The sequence below is a fragment of the Bos javanicus genome, chromosome 17, assembly GCF_032452875.1.
Source record: "Bos javanicus breed banteng chromosome 17, ARS-OSU_banteng_1.0, whole genome shotgun sequence".
Taxonomy (NCBI): Eukaryota; Metazoa; Chordata; class Mammalia; order Artiodactyla; family Bovidae; genus Bos; species Bos javanicus.
The window spans coordinates 49,206,283-49,221,739 of record NC_083884.1 but is presented as its reverse complement, the minus strand read 5'-3'; the positions used below and the strand labels follow the sequence as shown (position 1 = coordinate 49,221,739).

The 15,457-nt window shown below is 43.8% G+C and overlaps 1 protein-coding gene across 1 annotated transcript in view; it reads left to right on the top strand.

Annotated features, from left to right (window-relative positions):
- The window catches only part of TMEM132C (transmembrane protein 132C), a 454,537-nt gene that overhangs the window by 156,809 nt on the left and 282,271 nt on the right, over nt 1–15,457 (top strand). Inside the window, exon 2 of the mRNA XM_061384531.1 lies at nt 1,135–2,023. Within this exon, the coding sequence (XP_061240515.1) occupies nt 1,135–2,023 (889 nt within the window). The remainder of the gene's footprint in view (nt 1–1,134; nt 2,024–15,457) is intronic.

The following is a 15,457-nucleotide window of genomic DNA, read 5'->3' as shown; positions in this document are numbered from 1 at the left end:
GTTTGAATCATAATCAGAAATCTCTCCCTAGACCCAGGTTTTAGAGGAAATCACCCACTTTTTCATTCTGTACAAAAAATAATGTCATTTTCTTACATCTAGATCACTCATCCATTTGAAGTGTATTCTTGTGTTTGGTGTGAGGTACGGACCTAATGTTATCTTTCTGCCAAATGGCTGGCCAATTGTCCAAGTACCATTTATTAAAAGGTCTGCCTTTGCCTCATGATTTCTGGTTCTACCTTTATCACATACTAAATTTTAGATGTACAGGAGCTTATTTATGAACTACTCTATTCCATTGGTCTATTTTTCTCTTTAGGTACCAGTGTCATTAAATATATTTGAAACTCATGCAAGTTATTCACAAATATTTCCCACTTTATACTCCTAAGTAACTTGCTATCTTTCTGTCAGATCAGACTCCATGTATTTGCCACCGTTCAACAATTGTACAAAAGTTATACAATTGTCCATTGTTCAACAATGTACAAAAATCTCCTTTTTTAAAAGAGTGGAACTGTGAATTTTATTTTATTGTATGTATTTTATTTTATTTGGCTTCGCCATGCAGCATGTGGGATCTTGGTCCTCTGACCAGGGATCAAACTTGTGCCCCCTTCAGTGGAAGCATGGAGTCTTAATCATTGGACCATCAGGGAGGTCCCCCAAATCTCCCTTTCATAGATTTCAACCGATTGAATTGGTTGAAAGACAGTTCAGCCAATTCACAATTTTGGAGCATGTGATCATTTACTGGCTGATCCCCAAAGCAACCTGAAGATTCTAGACAAGTGGACTTAAAAATGTTTGGGCTTCCCCCGTGGCTCAGCAGTAAAGAATTCACCTACACTGCAGGAGACAATGCAAGAGAGGTGGGTTGGATCCCTGGGTCAGGAAGATCCCCTGGAGGAAGACATAGCAAGCCACTCCAGTATTCTTGCCTGGTGGGCTACAGACCACATGGTTGAAAAGAATCCAGCATGCCTGAAGCAACTGAACACGCATGCACTGCGGTGTTAACCCCTCATTTCTAAATCACTTGTCAATTTCCCTGGGTTGCCAAATGACCTCTAAGGAGCCCAGAAATCACCCCATCTTTGTCTTTTTCTTTTTTTTCTTTCCCCTCTGCAGTGATCGAGGGCCGTGGGCTCACAGACAACATCCAGCGATTTTCCTCCCTGCCCCCTTACCTGCCTGTGACCTACCAGGTGCTCAGAGCCGAGACTTCCTTCTTCCTGAAGGAAACCAACCAGGACTTGACACGCAACTCCAGCCTGCAGTCCCGGGTCGAGTCCTTCTTCCCCTACAAAGCCAGACAGCCGCCAATCTTAAATGCCAGCTATGGGCCTTTCTCGGTGCAAAAGGTCGTGCCCCTGGAATTGATGTCGACTTCCAACTTTTTAGGTCCCACCGACAAAGTGAGTTTCAACTGGAAGCTGAAGGCGCACATCCTGCGGGACAAGATCTACCTGAGCCGGCCCCGCGTGCAGGTGCTGTTCCACCTGGTGGGCCGGGACTGGGACGACCCCGGCCCCGCGCAGAGCCTGCCCTGCCTGCGTGTGTTCGCCTTCCGGGAGACCAGGGAGGTACGGGGCAGCTGCCGGCTTCGGGGGGCCCTGGGGCTGTGCGTGGCACAGCTGGAGCTCCCAGCCAGCTGGTTCGGCAGCCCCACCGTGGTGGCCGGGAGGAAGAAGGCACCGGAGCCCCCCGAGGGCAGCCCCGTGGAGCTCTACTACGCCGTGCAGCCCGGGGACGAGCGTGGAGACTGTTCCGGGGGCGATGTCCGCAAGGGCAATGCCATCCGCCCCGGCAAGGATGGACTGCAAGAGAGCACGTCCCACCTGCAGAGAATCGGCACCGTGGGCCTCTACCGCGCTCAGGACAGCGCCCAGCTCAGCGAGCTGCGTCTAGACGGCAACGTGGCCATCTGGCTGCCCTCCAGGCCCGTCAAGCAGGGAGATGTGGTCACTGCCTATGTCACCGTGGCCAGCAATTCCACCGTGGACTTCTTCATCTTGAGGTAGGTCTGCACTTGAGATAGGCTTAGGCGCGCCTAGGATGACACTGGAAGGGAAGTTGGGGTGCATATACCAGAAGATTCCATTTTCACCACCTTTAGGGACCCTCCTGCTTCACACTGGAAGCCAGTTTCTGCACCTGACCACATGCTTTCAGCAGCTGCACTGTATATATTAGGAGGTGGGAGAAAATGGGCCGAAATTGCACCCCCAAGAAACAAGACTAAATTAATCACTCTCTTTTGACCTTGAATTACCACTGAACTTGAAGAAGGATGTAATTTTTTTGGGGGGGAGGCATAAACAGATTTATGAAGTATTAAAATGTTCCATGGCCAAAAGGGTGATCAAAATATGGTTACTTTATATTTATGGGCTTCCCTGATAGCTCAGTTGGTAAAGAATCCACCTGCAATGCAGGAGACCCCAGTTCCATTCCTGGGCTGGGAAGATCCGCTGGACAAGGCTGGAGTGGATAGGCTACCCACTCCAGTATTCTTGGGCTCCCCTTGTAGCTCAGTTGATAAAGAATTTGCCTGCAATGTGGGAGACCTGGGTTTGATCCCTGGCTTGAGAAGATCCCCTGGAGGAGGGCATGGTAACCCATTCCACTATTCTTGCCTGGAGAATCCCCCTGGACAGAAGAGGCTGCTGGGCTACAGTCCCTGGGGTCACAAAGAATTGGACACACTGAGCAACTAAGCACGCGCGCACACACACACACACACACACACACACACACACACACACCCCTCCTTAGCTTTCAATTCTATAACCTCGAGACATTTACAGCTTAGGTTTTGGTTTGATTGGCCCAGACGTAAAGAATCTGCCTGCAATGCAGGACACTTGGGTTCAATCTCTGGGTTGGGAAGATCCCCCGGAGAAGGGAACAGCTACCCACCCCAGTATTCTGGCCTGGAGAATCCCATGGACTCTATAGTCCATGGGGTTGCAAAGCGTTGGACACGACTGAGTGACTTTCACTTTATATTTATAACTTTTTAAAATTAATTTCGATTGGAGTATAGTTCTTTACAATGTTGTGTTAGGTTTCTGCTGTACAGCACAGTGAATCAGCTATAGGTATACATGTGTGCATGTTAAGTCACTTCAGTTGTGTCTGACTCTGTGCGACCCTATGGACCCTATAGACCACCAGGCTCCTCTGTCCATAGGATTTTCCAGCAAGAATACTAGACTGGATTGCCATGTCCTCCTCCAGGGGATCTTCCTGACCCAGGGATCAAACCTACATCTCTTTTGTCTCCTGCATTGGTAGGTGGGTTCTTTACCACTGGCACCATCTAGGAAGCCCATATGTGTACATATATCCCCTCTTTTTTGGATTCCCTTCCCATTTAGGTCACCACAATGTGACATTTTTTTAAGCTTTAAAATTTTTTACTGACATGCAGATACTTGGTTACATGACAAAGTATGTGTTCAGTGGGCTCAAGGAAAGATATAGACATATCTCACCATCTGCCATCTCACTTTGAGTGTAAGCGTGAAAAAAAAAAGCCAAGAATAATATCCTTTTTTATTTGGTAGGGTTAAATCTTGCCAGTTAGGAACTGAGGAAACCCCAGTTTGTGACAAACACTATTTAACTTATTTGTTTTTTGGCCACTCTTCATGACTTATAGGATCTCAGTTCCTTGAATAGGGATTGAACCCAGGCCACTTCAATGAAAGCCCATAATCCTAACCACTAGGCAACAAGGGACATCCCTCAACAGAAGATTCTTTATTAGAGGTATTTCATCTCATAATAAAAGAAAAAAAGAAAACCAAATTAAAGCAACCACAGAATAACCCACCTCCCATGACCTCTGCTGGTTCAGCAGATCATACGGAAAATGTAATAGGCCTGCTCTGTCACTCTGGATAATGATTCTGGGGTTTAGATCAGGGCAACCTGTTATATGAGGATAATTAATACTAGGGGGAAAGCCACTTAACGCAAATCCTCTTAAAACGTGGCCCAGAATTTCAGAATAATAAAAAAATATTTACTTGAGATATGTTTAAAAGATAAAGATGACCAAAATCAGACTTTTTTAATGATCATCATTAAAAATGACTTAGGTTATAATTGCAGCAATGCTTTGGTTCCTTTTAGAATAAAAAATTAATCACATGTGGCTTGAGTTGCTTGGGAAAATATTCACAAAATAGACTGATGACATCTTCTGGCATATTTCACTTTGGTTTAAATTTGGTTGTCTGAACATAAGAATGGTCCTTTTTAAAGGGTTTGTTTGTTTTTACCAAAGGCATTCAAAGGTTTTGATACATTTCTCGAGGCATTTCTTAGTCCTTTGGATTTGGATAATTTTCTTCTGAAGTGTCTAATGATCATCCTTATAATTTTTTTCTTTCAATTTTTAAGTGGACTAGTTTTACCAGATCCTTCTTTGCCAGTGGTTTGGGATATGAACAAGTGTTTTGCAGAATCACTTTCCATGATGTTATGTAATCCTGCATCTTCTACAAAGTACAAAATGTACCCTCTGGGGACTTCTCAATCTCATCTGTACTGAGGGGTGGTCAACCTGGTGCCTGCTATCTCTGGGGTAAGGAAAAATAAACTAGTTGTCTTAATGAAAGTGCCAATCTTATAACTGCAGGAGAGGAGGTATTTCGATAAAAGGAGCCAGGTTCGCTTCCTCCTGCCTTGAGAGGAGAAAGATACTGATCTGGAAGGTCTGAGTTTTATTTCCACTGAGTCTCTTAGCACCTTGGTTTCATGTCATTCTATTATAAAATAAACATATCCAGCCCAGGCATTGGAAAGGAGCTACAGAAGACAGGGAATTAGTAGTACTGCTAACAAGTTTTAAAAATTCCAGAGTCATAAGAACCCAGGTCTCCTGCATTTCAGGTAGATTCTTTACCAGCCGAGCTATCAGGGAAGCCCCCTTCCCATTTGTACTTATCCCTAACTTCCCTCTTTCAAAAAGCAAGCTCTAGGGGTGAATATGTGTGAACAACCGGGTCCCCGCAACTAAGATGCAGAGCTTTCCATGGCAGGTGGGGCAGTCAGACCTGGTTCACTGGAGAGGAGGAGTTGTTGTCTTTGTTTTCCTTCACAAAGATGAGGGTGATGTTGGAGAAATCGGGTCCTGCAACCAACTGGTCTCGATTCTGGTCCACTTCGCTGGCCTGCCATCTCATCTCCATGTCCCTTAGTTTCCTCATGCAGATGTGATGTTGGTACCTACTGCCATAGGGATGGGAGGATTCAGTGGCTCATACTTATTTGTAAGGTGCTTATAACAGTACCTGACATGTAAAAGTGCTTCTACAAGTGTTGGCTATTACTATCAGGGTTGTTTTTAAACACCTATCAAAACTTCAATAAGCACTGAATTCTATTTTGGCAGTAAAAGGACATCCTGCTTTGCATAAAACAACAGCTACCAGGTCCGTTCTGAAAACTGTATTGATTCTCATTTTACTAGGATTTTTTTAAAGAGAGAAAAAAAAAGGTTTTATAATGACAAGAGCTTTGGGGGCACAAAAGATGAGAATGACAGGGTTCTGGGTGGAATATTGGTTGATGCCAGGAAGGGTAGCAACCCCATTTCTGCCTTCCTGGTCTTTCCAACCATGGATTTGAGTCCTGGGGAGAGAGAGCTGGGAGAAAAACAAAGTCAAGGATGACTCCAAGACACTGGAAGTGAAAAATGCAGCTGCCATGATTAGAATGGGAAGGCTGTAAGGAAAGCTAGCATTCCCTTTCCAGATAACATATTTCATTGGATTTTAATTCGTATGTGCTCAGTTGCTTCAGTCATGCCTGATTCTTTGTGACTCCATGGACTCTCCAAGCAGGTCAGTTCAATGGGTTTAGGCCCCTTGTTTTGGACATATGGCTTATCCATGCTCGGTCGCTCGGTCATGTCTGACTCTTTAAAGCTACATGGACTGTAGACCTCCAGGCTCCTCTGTCCGTGGGATTCTCCAGGCAAGAATACTGGAGTGGGTTGCCATTTCCTTCTCTAGGGGATCTTTCTGACCCAGGGTTCAAAACTATCTCTTGCATTGCGAGTGGATTCTTTACCTTTGGGTAAAGAATTTTACTTTGAACCATTGGGGAAGCCCATATTTTAATTTTAATTTAGTTAATTCTTCTAAGGAAAGAAGTATTCAGAAACACAAAAAGATGTATGTGGGGCAAAGTAAGTTTGTGTGAGGCTCACTGAAATTTAGGGAACACCACTTTCTTCCTCTCTAAAGTAGCAGTGCATGGAAATGCACATTTATTTATCCAGCTGCCGTCAACAGTAGTCACTGGTTCAATCACAGGAGAAATCCATCTGGCCCATCACTGGAACCCAGCTGAGAAATTCATGGGAAACTTACAAAGGGACAGGGATTTGAAAGACCCCTCTTGACCATGAAATCCAAAAATGTTCTCCATCATCTCCTTGGAAGATAGCTTTGCTGACAAGGCTGTGATGCTTGGACTTAGCCTGGACTTCTAGGGAATTTTTATAGGATCAATAACAGACATGGAAACTTGACTTAAGCCTCCTTTACAAGACGGTTTTCACAAACAATACTCTCTTCCACAGGCTTGAGGAAGCAGCCTGCATTTCGTTAGCTACTTCATGCATCTAATTTAAAAGCAACCCCTGCTTTATGATCAGTCAGGTTCCTGAGACTCAAAAGTCAAGGTGTGGAGGTTGAAACTTTGTTTCCTGTGGATATAACATTATTTTAGAAAGCTTTTTTGAAAAATAAAAAATAAAATAATGACCAACGTAAAGGAAGAATACCCACATGTATGTTTTACAAATATTTGTAAGCAGGTCAGTTCCATGGGTTTAGGCCCCTTGTCTCTTGGATATGGCTTGTACATGCTCAGTCACTCAGTCATGTCTGACTCTTTGCAGCTTCATGGACTGTAGCCCTCCAGGCTCCTCTGTCTGTGGGATTCTCCAGGCAAGAATACTGGAATGGTTTGCTACTTCCTTCTCCAAGGGATCTTCCCGACCTAGGGATAGAACCCATGTCTCTTGCATCTCCAGCTTTGGCGGGTGGGTTGTTTACCACTGTGCCACCCAGGAAGCCCAAAGATGACCATTGCCATCGACAGTGAAGGAGTCAGGGGAAGGGAGATCTGCGTGCAGTAGGCCACTGAATTAGAAGAGCAGAAATGAAAACTAGCAATGATTCTGATCTAGGACTTGGCTAGCTTAAATGTTTTGCCGCTGGACACAAACTTTTCACAAGGAGATACAATCATGAATGCAACAAACTCAAATGAGTTCTTGGTTGAGGGTGGCTCTGTTCTCAAACATGGGGCTGAACCAGTTACTGGGAGAGGAGGGATGAAGGCGTGGAATCTGTGCATCTCAGTAAGTTACCTAGCAGCTCTGGTCACTTTGGACATTCCTGGGGAATACATGACAGCTCACTGTAACAACACAGCGCACACTGATACCTGTTTGTTCCCCAGGATTAACACCACAGGGAGTTTTTACCGCCTTAGCTTACAGAGACACTGTTTAGTCCAAGTTACAATTAGATTTCACAAAAAAGAATTTGACAACATAGATGTTTGTAAAGTACATGGGGTTAAGAAAAAAATACAGAAGGCTGGAAGTCAGAAAAGCTATAATAGTACATGCCAGTCCTCTCTGCTGCTGTTCAGCTGTGTGAACCTGAAATGTCCTTTAATATCTCTGGGCCTGTTTGTTCATTTAAAAATATGGTAACGAACCCTTGTTACTATATGACTTGCACGCGTGCGTGTTTAGTCGCTCAGTCGTGTCTGACTCTTTGAGACCCTTTAGACTGTAGCCCGCCAGGCTCCTCTGTCCCCGGGATTCTCCAGACAAGGATACTGGAGTGGGTTGCCATGCCTTCCTCCAGGGGATCTTCCCAACCCAGGAATCGAACCTGTGTCTCCTGTGTCTCCTGCATTGCAGGCAGATTCTTTACTTGCTGAGCCATCGGGGAAAGCGACTATATGGCTTACCACAGAGTAAAGAACCAGTAAACATTTACTGAGTTAATGCAAAAGCAAATACCTAATGTCAAATTTGTATCACGAACTATCCTTTTCATGGATGTTTTCCTTTGTGACTTACTAACTGAAGTTTCTTGAAATAATATCAAGATTCCTTACAGCAAACATAAGCATTATTTTCTATTCTGAGTGTTTTCAAAACATATTGACAGTTGGGGTCATCATCCCTGAAAACTCCCACTGCTGTCTCTATGTGCCTGAATGCTAATGACAGCCCGGATGCTGAGGACCACACTCCTCACTCAAAGCTCAATCTTAGGACTGAGGTTGTGAAATTACTCCCTGTGTTTAAACCAGTGTTCACATTATCTCAGGTTGCCAGTGTTAGAGCAAGTAGATCGCTCTTGACCTCACAGGTCTTTGAAGGGAAGACTTGGGGAGGCCATGGCATCTCTGGTCTTTTCAGGAAGCAGCTGAAATGGATCCCTAAAGAAGCTAAGGCAGTCCTCTCCCATTTAAAATAAGCTTGCTTAATTGAAATCCGTAATTCACAGAAATGCAGGGGAGATGTTCTTCTCCAAGTGTAACTAATTCAGAACCCTGCAACTCTGTAATTGGAATTAGGGATGCTAAGAGAGTCATAAAGAGTCTTTCCTCATTACAAGATTACATTATGCTGCTGCCATGAGTTTACACGGAGCATATCTCGTGTCTCGTAATGAAAAGAAGATGAGTAGCATACGGACTGGTTTAGTCTATGCCAGGATTTCCCAGCCTCCGCAAGAGAGGCCCTTGTGTCTAGATCATTCTGTGACATGGCTGCCGTAGGATGCTTAACAGCATCCCTAGCTTCCACCCACTAGCATGGTACCTTCTCTCCAGTTGTGACAACCACACTGTCTCCAGACATTGTCAAGTATCCCCTGAGGACAGAATCACCCTGATTGACAGCTATTCGTCTACATCTTTGATGTTCAGAGGGTATGGATGGTCTGTGTACAGATTTGGGTGGGAAAGTAAACAGTTTATCTCATTCCCACAGAGCCTGGCCAGCTACAGTCCATGGGGTCGCAGAGTCAGATACGACTAAAGCGACTTTGCATGCACACACATCTCATTCCTAGGCGTTCCTTTGGTCAAAAGCTGTCAAGACTGTCTCCTTGATTTCTCTTCTGACACGTTCCTTCATTCTATTCCTTCCCCACCAAGAGTTAAGTATCTTAACTCTTAATCAATATAATCAATTATAAATCAAAACATCCAAACTATTGGTGTCGGCCAAAAAGTTCATTCAAACAACCTCAGCATTTCAGAGGTGACCAAGAAAGAGAGAAAACAAGATAATTGGCATCACCTGCCTTGGATTCCTTGTGTTTCTGGATTTCTATAGATCTCAAGTAGTTATCCCAAGTTCTATCAGTTGGTGATATGTCCACCAAGCTTCCTCTCAAAGATAGCTGCCTCTTTGGCTCAAGTCACTACCCTCAAAAGCAAAAAAAAAAAAAAAAAAAAAAGGTATCTCTCTATCTCCTTTTCTTAAGAAGAACTAAGAAGTATACAGCTGTTTACATGACTGCTTTCCCCCTTTCTGTGTAAGATTTGCCTGCCAGCTCTGATCATGGACACTTCAGGGTCTAAATCCTAGAAGGTGATTTTTTTCCTGTTTAAGAAAAACATGATGAAGTAAAGAGGTAGCCCTCCCAGAAGAATAAAAAAGGAAAATAAGAGAGGCAAGTCTGTACCAAGCATCCAGTCTTAAATAGCCCTCACTTGGCAGAGGCAGGTCTCAAAATAAAGGACCAGTAAGGCTATGGGAAATAGATGGGGAAACAGTGGAAACAGTGGCAGACTTTATTTTTGGGGGCTCCAAAATCACTGCAGATGGTGACTGCAGCCACGAAATTAAAAGACGCTTACTCCTTGGAAGGAAAGTTATGACCAACCTAGATAGCATATTCAAAAGCAGAGACATTACTTTGCCAACAAAGGTCCGTCTAGTCAAGGCTATGGTTTTTCCAGTGGTCGTGTATGGATGTGAGAGTTGGACTGTGAAGAAAGCTGAGCGCTGAAGAATTGATGCTTTTGAACTGTGGTGTTGGAGAAGACTCTTGAGAGTCCCTTGGACTGTAGGGAGATCCAACCAGTCCATTCTGAAGAAGATCAGTCCTGGGATTTCTTTGGAAGGAATGAGCTAAAGCTGAAACTCCAGTACTTTGGCCACTTCATGCGAAGAGTTGACTCATTGGAAAAGACTCTGATGCTGGGAGGGATTGGGGGCAGGAGGAGAAGGGGACGACAGAGGATGAGATGGCTGGATGGCATCACCGACTCGATGGACATGGGTTTGAGTGAACTCCGGCAGTTGGTGATGGGCAGGGAGGCCTGGCGTGGTGCGGTTCATGGGGTCGCCAAGAGTCGGACACGACTGAGCGACTGAACTGAACTGAACTGAAGGGGCCTTCATTGGATGTTGAACGTGAGACCTATCGATTCATTGTTTCCATCCTAGTGTGACTGGTAGGGATATGGACAGTCATTCTTGTTAATTACGAATGTCTTCCCAAACAAATTAACACAACATCATGTGTATTTAAGAGCTGCTGCAGGTTCCTAGCATTGTTCCAATGAAGAAACAAAAAGGATGAAGCATGAAGGCAGAGAAAAAGCTTTTAAGGAGATGTCCTATAGGAAGAAGCTTGCTGTATGCAAGAATGTTAAGGGAGTAGTATTTTTTTCAGCAGGTTAAGATTTGTAGATGAGTTCATTTCTAGAATCTCAGTATATGACAAGAGAATGCAGTTAGACTGCAGAAACTGGCTCACATCAACTCTAGAAGGGCTTTGTGAGGTTCATCTTTTTTTTTTTTTATTAAAAAAAAGTTTTATTTATATCTCTGGCTGTGTTGGAGCATTGTTGCTGCGTGGGCTTTTCTCTAGTAGTGAAGGCTACTCTCTGGTTGTGGTGCATGGGCTTTTCAGTGTGGTGGCTTCTCTTGACGCTGAGTGTGGCCTCTAGGATGTATGGGCTCCAGTAGTTGCAGGTCCTGGGCTCCAGAGCACGGTCTTGATAGTTGTGGCACATGGGCTTAGTTGCTTCGCAGCATGTGGAAACCTCCTGGATCAGGGATCAAACCTGTGTCTCCTGCATTGGCAGGCAGACTCTCTACCACTGAGCCACCAGGAAAGCCCTTGGTTCATCTTGTAGAGAGAAACCTTGTTTCTCAGCCACCCAGAACAGAGGGCAGAGTCTCAGGATACCCCGGGTGTGTGGATGGTGGGATTCAGGGGGGATCTCTCTCCTAATAGATTGAAGCCCATCAGGGAGCTTCACAACTGAGTCTCCTTAAACTTCCTCAGGCACAAAATATGCCCAAAATACATGCTTACAGCAGCATTATTCACAACAGCCAAAACATGGAAACAAACCAAACATCCATCAACAGACGAATGAGTAAGTGAATTCTAATATATTCCTGCAATGTAATAGAATACGGCCATAGAAAGAAACGAAGTATTGACAAAGAGTACCATTGTGGATGAACTTTGAAAAGAAGAGGCTGAGTGGAAGAAGCCAGACCCAAAGGACCACATATTGCACAGTTCTTTGTATAGGAACTATCTAGATATGCAGGGCCATAGAGACAGAGAGTAGGCTGGTGGTTGCCAGAATCCAGTGAAACAGATGATGAGTGGTGGATGACTGCTCTAGGATGTGAGGTTTCTTTTTGGAGGGATGAAAATATTCTAGAATTAGATTGTGGAGATGGCTGCATAACTATACTAACCACCACTGAATTGTATACTTAAAATGTAAGCCTATATATATAGATTTATATATATATATATATATATATAGGCTTATATATATATATATATAGGTTTATATATATATTGGGCTGACTAAAAAGTTCATTTGGATTTTTCTGTAAGATCTATGAAAAAACCATAACAAAATTTTTGGTCAACCCCAGTGTATATTTCCCATGAGATGATGTGTGTGGCAGAAAAGATTGTTGGTTTTGACCTTTCTTTATTGCCTCTAAGCTTATAACCACACATTAAACATGGAACCAATTTAAAAAAATAAAAAACCTCCAGTTCAGTTGAGGTTTTTTTTTTTTTTTCCATCAAGTGATCAAACATTCACTGTCTTTCCCACACTTAGCAGTATTCTTAGGATCTTGCCAGGTTGAATCTTTCCCACCAGTACTAAAGCCTTTGTTCTCCTTTGTACTATGTTATGATTAGAAGCCTTCTCAGTGTTTCTGATGAATAGAAATGACCAAAACAGAGACGGACTGGCTTACATCAGAGATCTATTATTGGCTAGCCAGGGAATATAGATTAGGGCAGCTATATGGGGGAATGGAGAGCTAAGAGGGCATTAGCAGCCCCCATAATGTCAATTAGTCACCCCCGAGACCTCCCCAGATCAACACAGTATGTAATAGAAAGCATTTTTGCCCACACAGTCCGCCACCTCCATGCAGTAGTCAACCTGACGTGTGCACCCTCTACTGTGGAAATGATAGGGGTGGTGGGGAAGCAGCAAGCCGTGGGGGAATTGATTCATGTGCATTTCCTTTTTTTATTTTATTTATTTATGTATTTATGGCTGTGCTGGGTCTTCGCTGCTATGCATGGGCTTTCTCTAGTTGCATCAAGCAGGGCTCCTGTCTAGCTGTGGTGCATGGGCTTCTCATTGCGGTGGCTTCTCTTTTTGCAGAGCGCTGGCTCTAAAGTGTTCGGACTTCGGTAGCTGTGGCCCATGGGGTCAGTACTTGTGGATCCTGGGCTCTAGAGTACAGGCTCAATAGTTGTGGGCTTACAGTCTTAGTTGCTCCGAACCATGTTGGATCATCCCAGATTGAGGATCAAAGCCATGTCTCCTGCATTGGGAGGCAGATGCTTTATCACTGAGCCATCAGGAAAGCCATCTTTCTTTTTTTTTCTCTCTCTCCTGTGCATTTTTAAAGGGAGCAGCCTCTTTTCACCTCCAATAATGGTTGCCACGTTTCCCGGTCTTGAAGAGAAGCTGGAAATGCAGACTTTAAATACAATCTTTCAAACAGAATGACTTTTCAGCCATCACCATGCAGGCCTGGGGACCCGCTTGTGTCTGCAGGCTGCCAGGTTGCGTCTCCTGATCCATAAGTCAGGGCTCAAAGCAGAATGGATTCGTGTCCCGGGGCTGCTGTAACAAATTGCGCCAAACTGGATGTCTTAAAACAACAGAAATTTTTTCTCTGACAGTTCTAGAAGCAAGAAGTCTGAAATCAAGGCACTGACAGGGCTGTGCTCCCTCGGACAGCCCCAGAGAAGAGGCTTCTTGACCTCTTTCAGCCCCTGGTGGTGGCTGTTAGCCTTGGGGTTCCTTGACTTGTGGCCACATCCCTCCAGTCTCTGCCTCTGTCTTCCCATCGCATCACCCTCTGTTTCTTCTCTGCATCAGTTCTCACATTGCCCTCTCCTTTCTCTTATAAAGAAATCGGACATGCAGGTATCACTTATCATTTACATATGGAATCTAAAAAAAACCAACACAAATGAACTTGTTTACAAAACAGAAATAGACTCAGAGACTTACAGAACAAACTTATGGTTACCCAAGGGGGAAGGGAGGGAGGGATAAATTAGGGATTTGGGATGAACATTTACACACATTTGCAACAACAACCTGCTGTATAACACAGGGAACTCTGCTTAATACTCTGTACTAACCTACATGGGAAAGGAAGCTGAAAAAGAATAGATACATCTATGTATATAACTGAATCACTTGCTGAACGCCTGAAACTAACACAACATGGTAGATCAACTGTACCCTAATATAAAACAAAAATTTTTTTAAAAATGAAAGAAACCATTCATTGGATTTAGTACCCATTCCAATCTAGAGTGGCCTCCTTTTGAGATCCTTAACTAGTCGTATCTGTGAAGACCCTCATTACAAATAAGGTCACGTTCTGAGGATCTGAATGGACATGAACTGGAAGAGGGGGCATTCAGTCTTCAGCCTGCTCCAGGGTGATGATGGGTGATGATGTATTTCAGGGCCTTCTGTTATGCCACCCTTGGTTCCTCTGAATTGCTTGGTGCCCCTTGGCAGCTCCAATTAGAGAGTTCCCCGTGGGGGGATGGTGATGCTATGAATAGGAATGTGTGCCTTCCCCACATGGAAGATAAACCCTTCTCTACTAGGGGAGTCAGACCTACAGGTTCAAATCCATGCCCCTCATTTCTGAGCACAGTCTGTGTATGCGCTGTTGTAATTGAATTTTTGGGGAGTGTGTTTTTCTTTCTCCTGATCCCTTTTATGTCTGAGAATACCAAAAGCCCTCAAAGGCAATTTCCAGATGCCTGGCTTGCCCTGGATAATTGTCAGGCCTCCATTTCCAACGGAGCTTCCATCTGCAGGGTCAAGTAGAACCCTCGAGAATGACTGGACAGTCCCCAGACTCATCCTGAAGAGGAGGAGACCGTCCAACACAATGGTGTTTGCCTTGACTGCCAATTTGGAGCTAATTCAGAAAATTCTGGAAACTCATTTTCCCACACTTGTGTCAAAAATGCATTTCCCTGTTGAGGGTCTCCCAAGGAAAGGTTTGTTTTCATTTTCTCCAGCTTGTCATTTTAAATGTATTCTGCTGGAAGAGAGAAAAGGAACAATTTTCTTTCTGCTTGGGAAGAAGTGAAGAAATAATGTTTCCTGCCTGGGGCCCCCTCCCCAGCTCCCCTCCCTGCCCCACAACACATCTGGGTTGCCAGGCAGCCCTGCTTCAGTGAAACATTTGAGAACGATTTGACTGTTGTGGGAAACATTTAAACATAAAATTGACTCCAGTTCTGTGAACAGAGAAAAAAGCAGAGTCCTTCTGACCAAGTCCTGACTCCTTTGTTCCACATTCTTTCAACCATTTAAAAGTCATCTTAGTTTTCGAGTTTCCCCAGATCACAGCTTTGTCTGTTGCAAACAATTTAGCACATGCATAAGTGGCCCTGTGACATATGGTCCCTTTCTATCCGGGCACATTTTAGAGAAGAGAGGCCAGCTAATGGAGTGAGTAGTCATTGCAGTAAGAGTTTTCCTTCCTTTTTTGAGTCCCTCTTTTTATTTATTCTATTTTTTAAATTTGATTTTTAATTAAAATATAGTTGATTTACAATGCTGCAGGACCTTCAGGTGTACAGCAAAGTGATTCAGTTTCATATATATATATATTTATATATTTCATATATAAATATATATATGTATATTATATATATATATATATATAAAAGTCCAGATTTGCAGCTGCTTTGGTGTCACGTCACTGCTCCAGGGTCCCTAAATATAAGAAGTGTGAACTGTTTATTTCTTACAACCCCAAGAGTTAAAATCTGAATTAAAACCTCAGAGAGGGGGAAGAAATCTCACCTGATTCAAAAGCATTCCGATTGCATGATTTAAAACC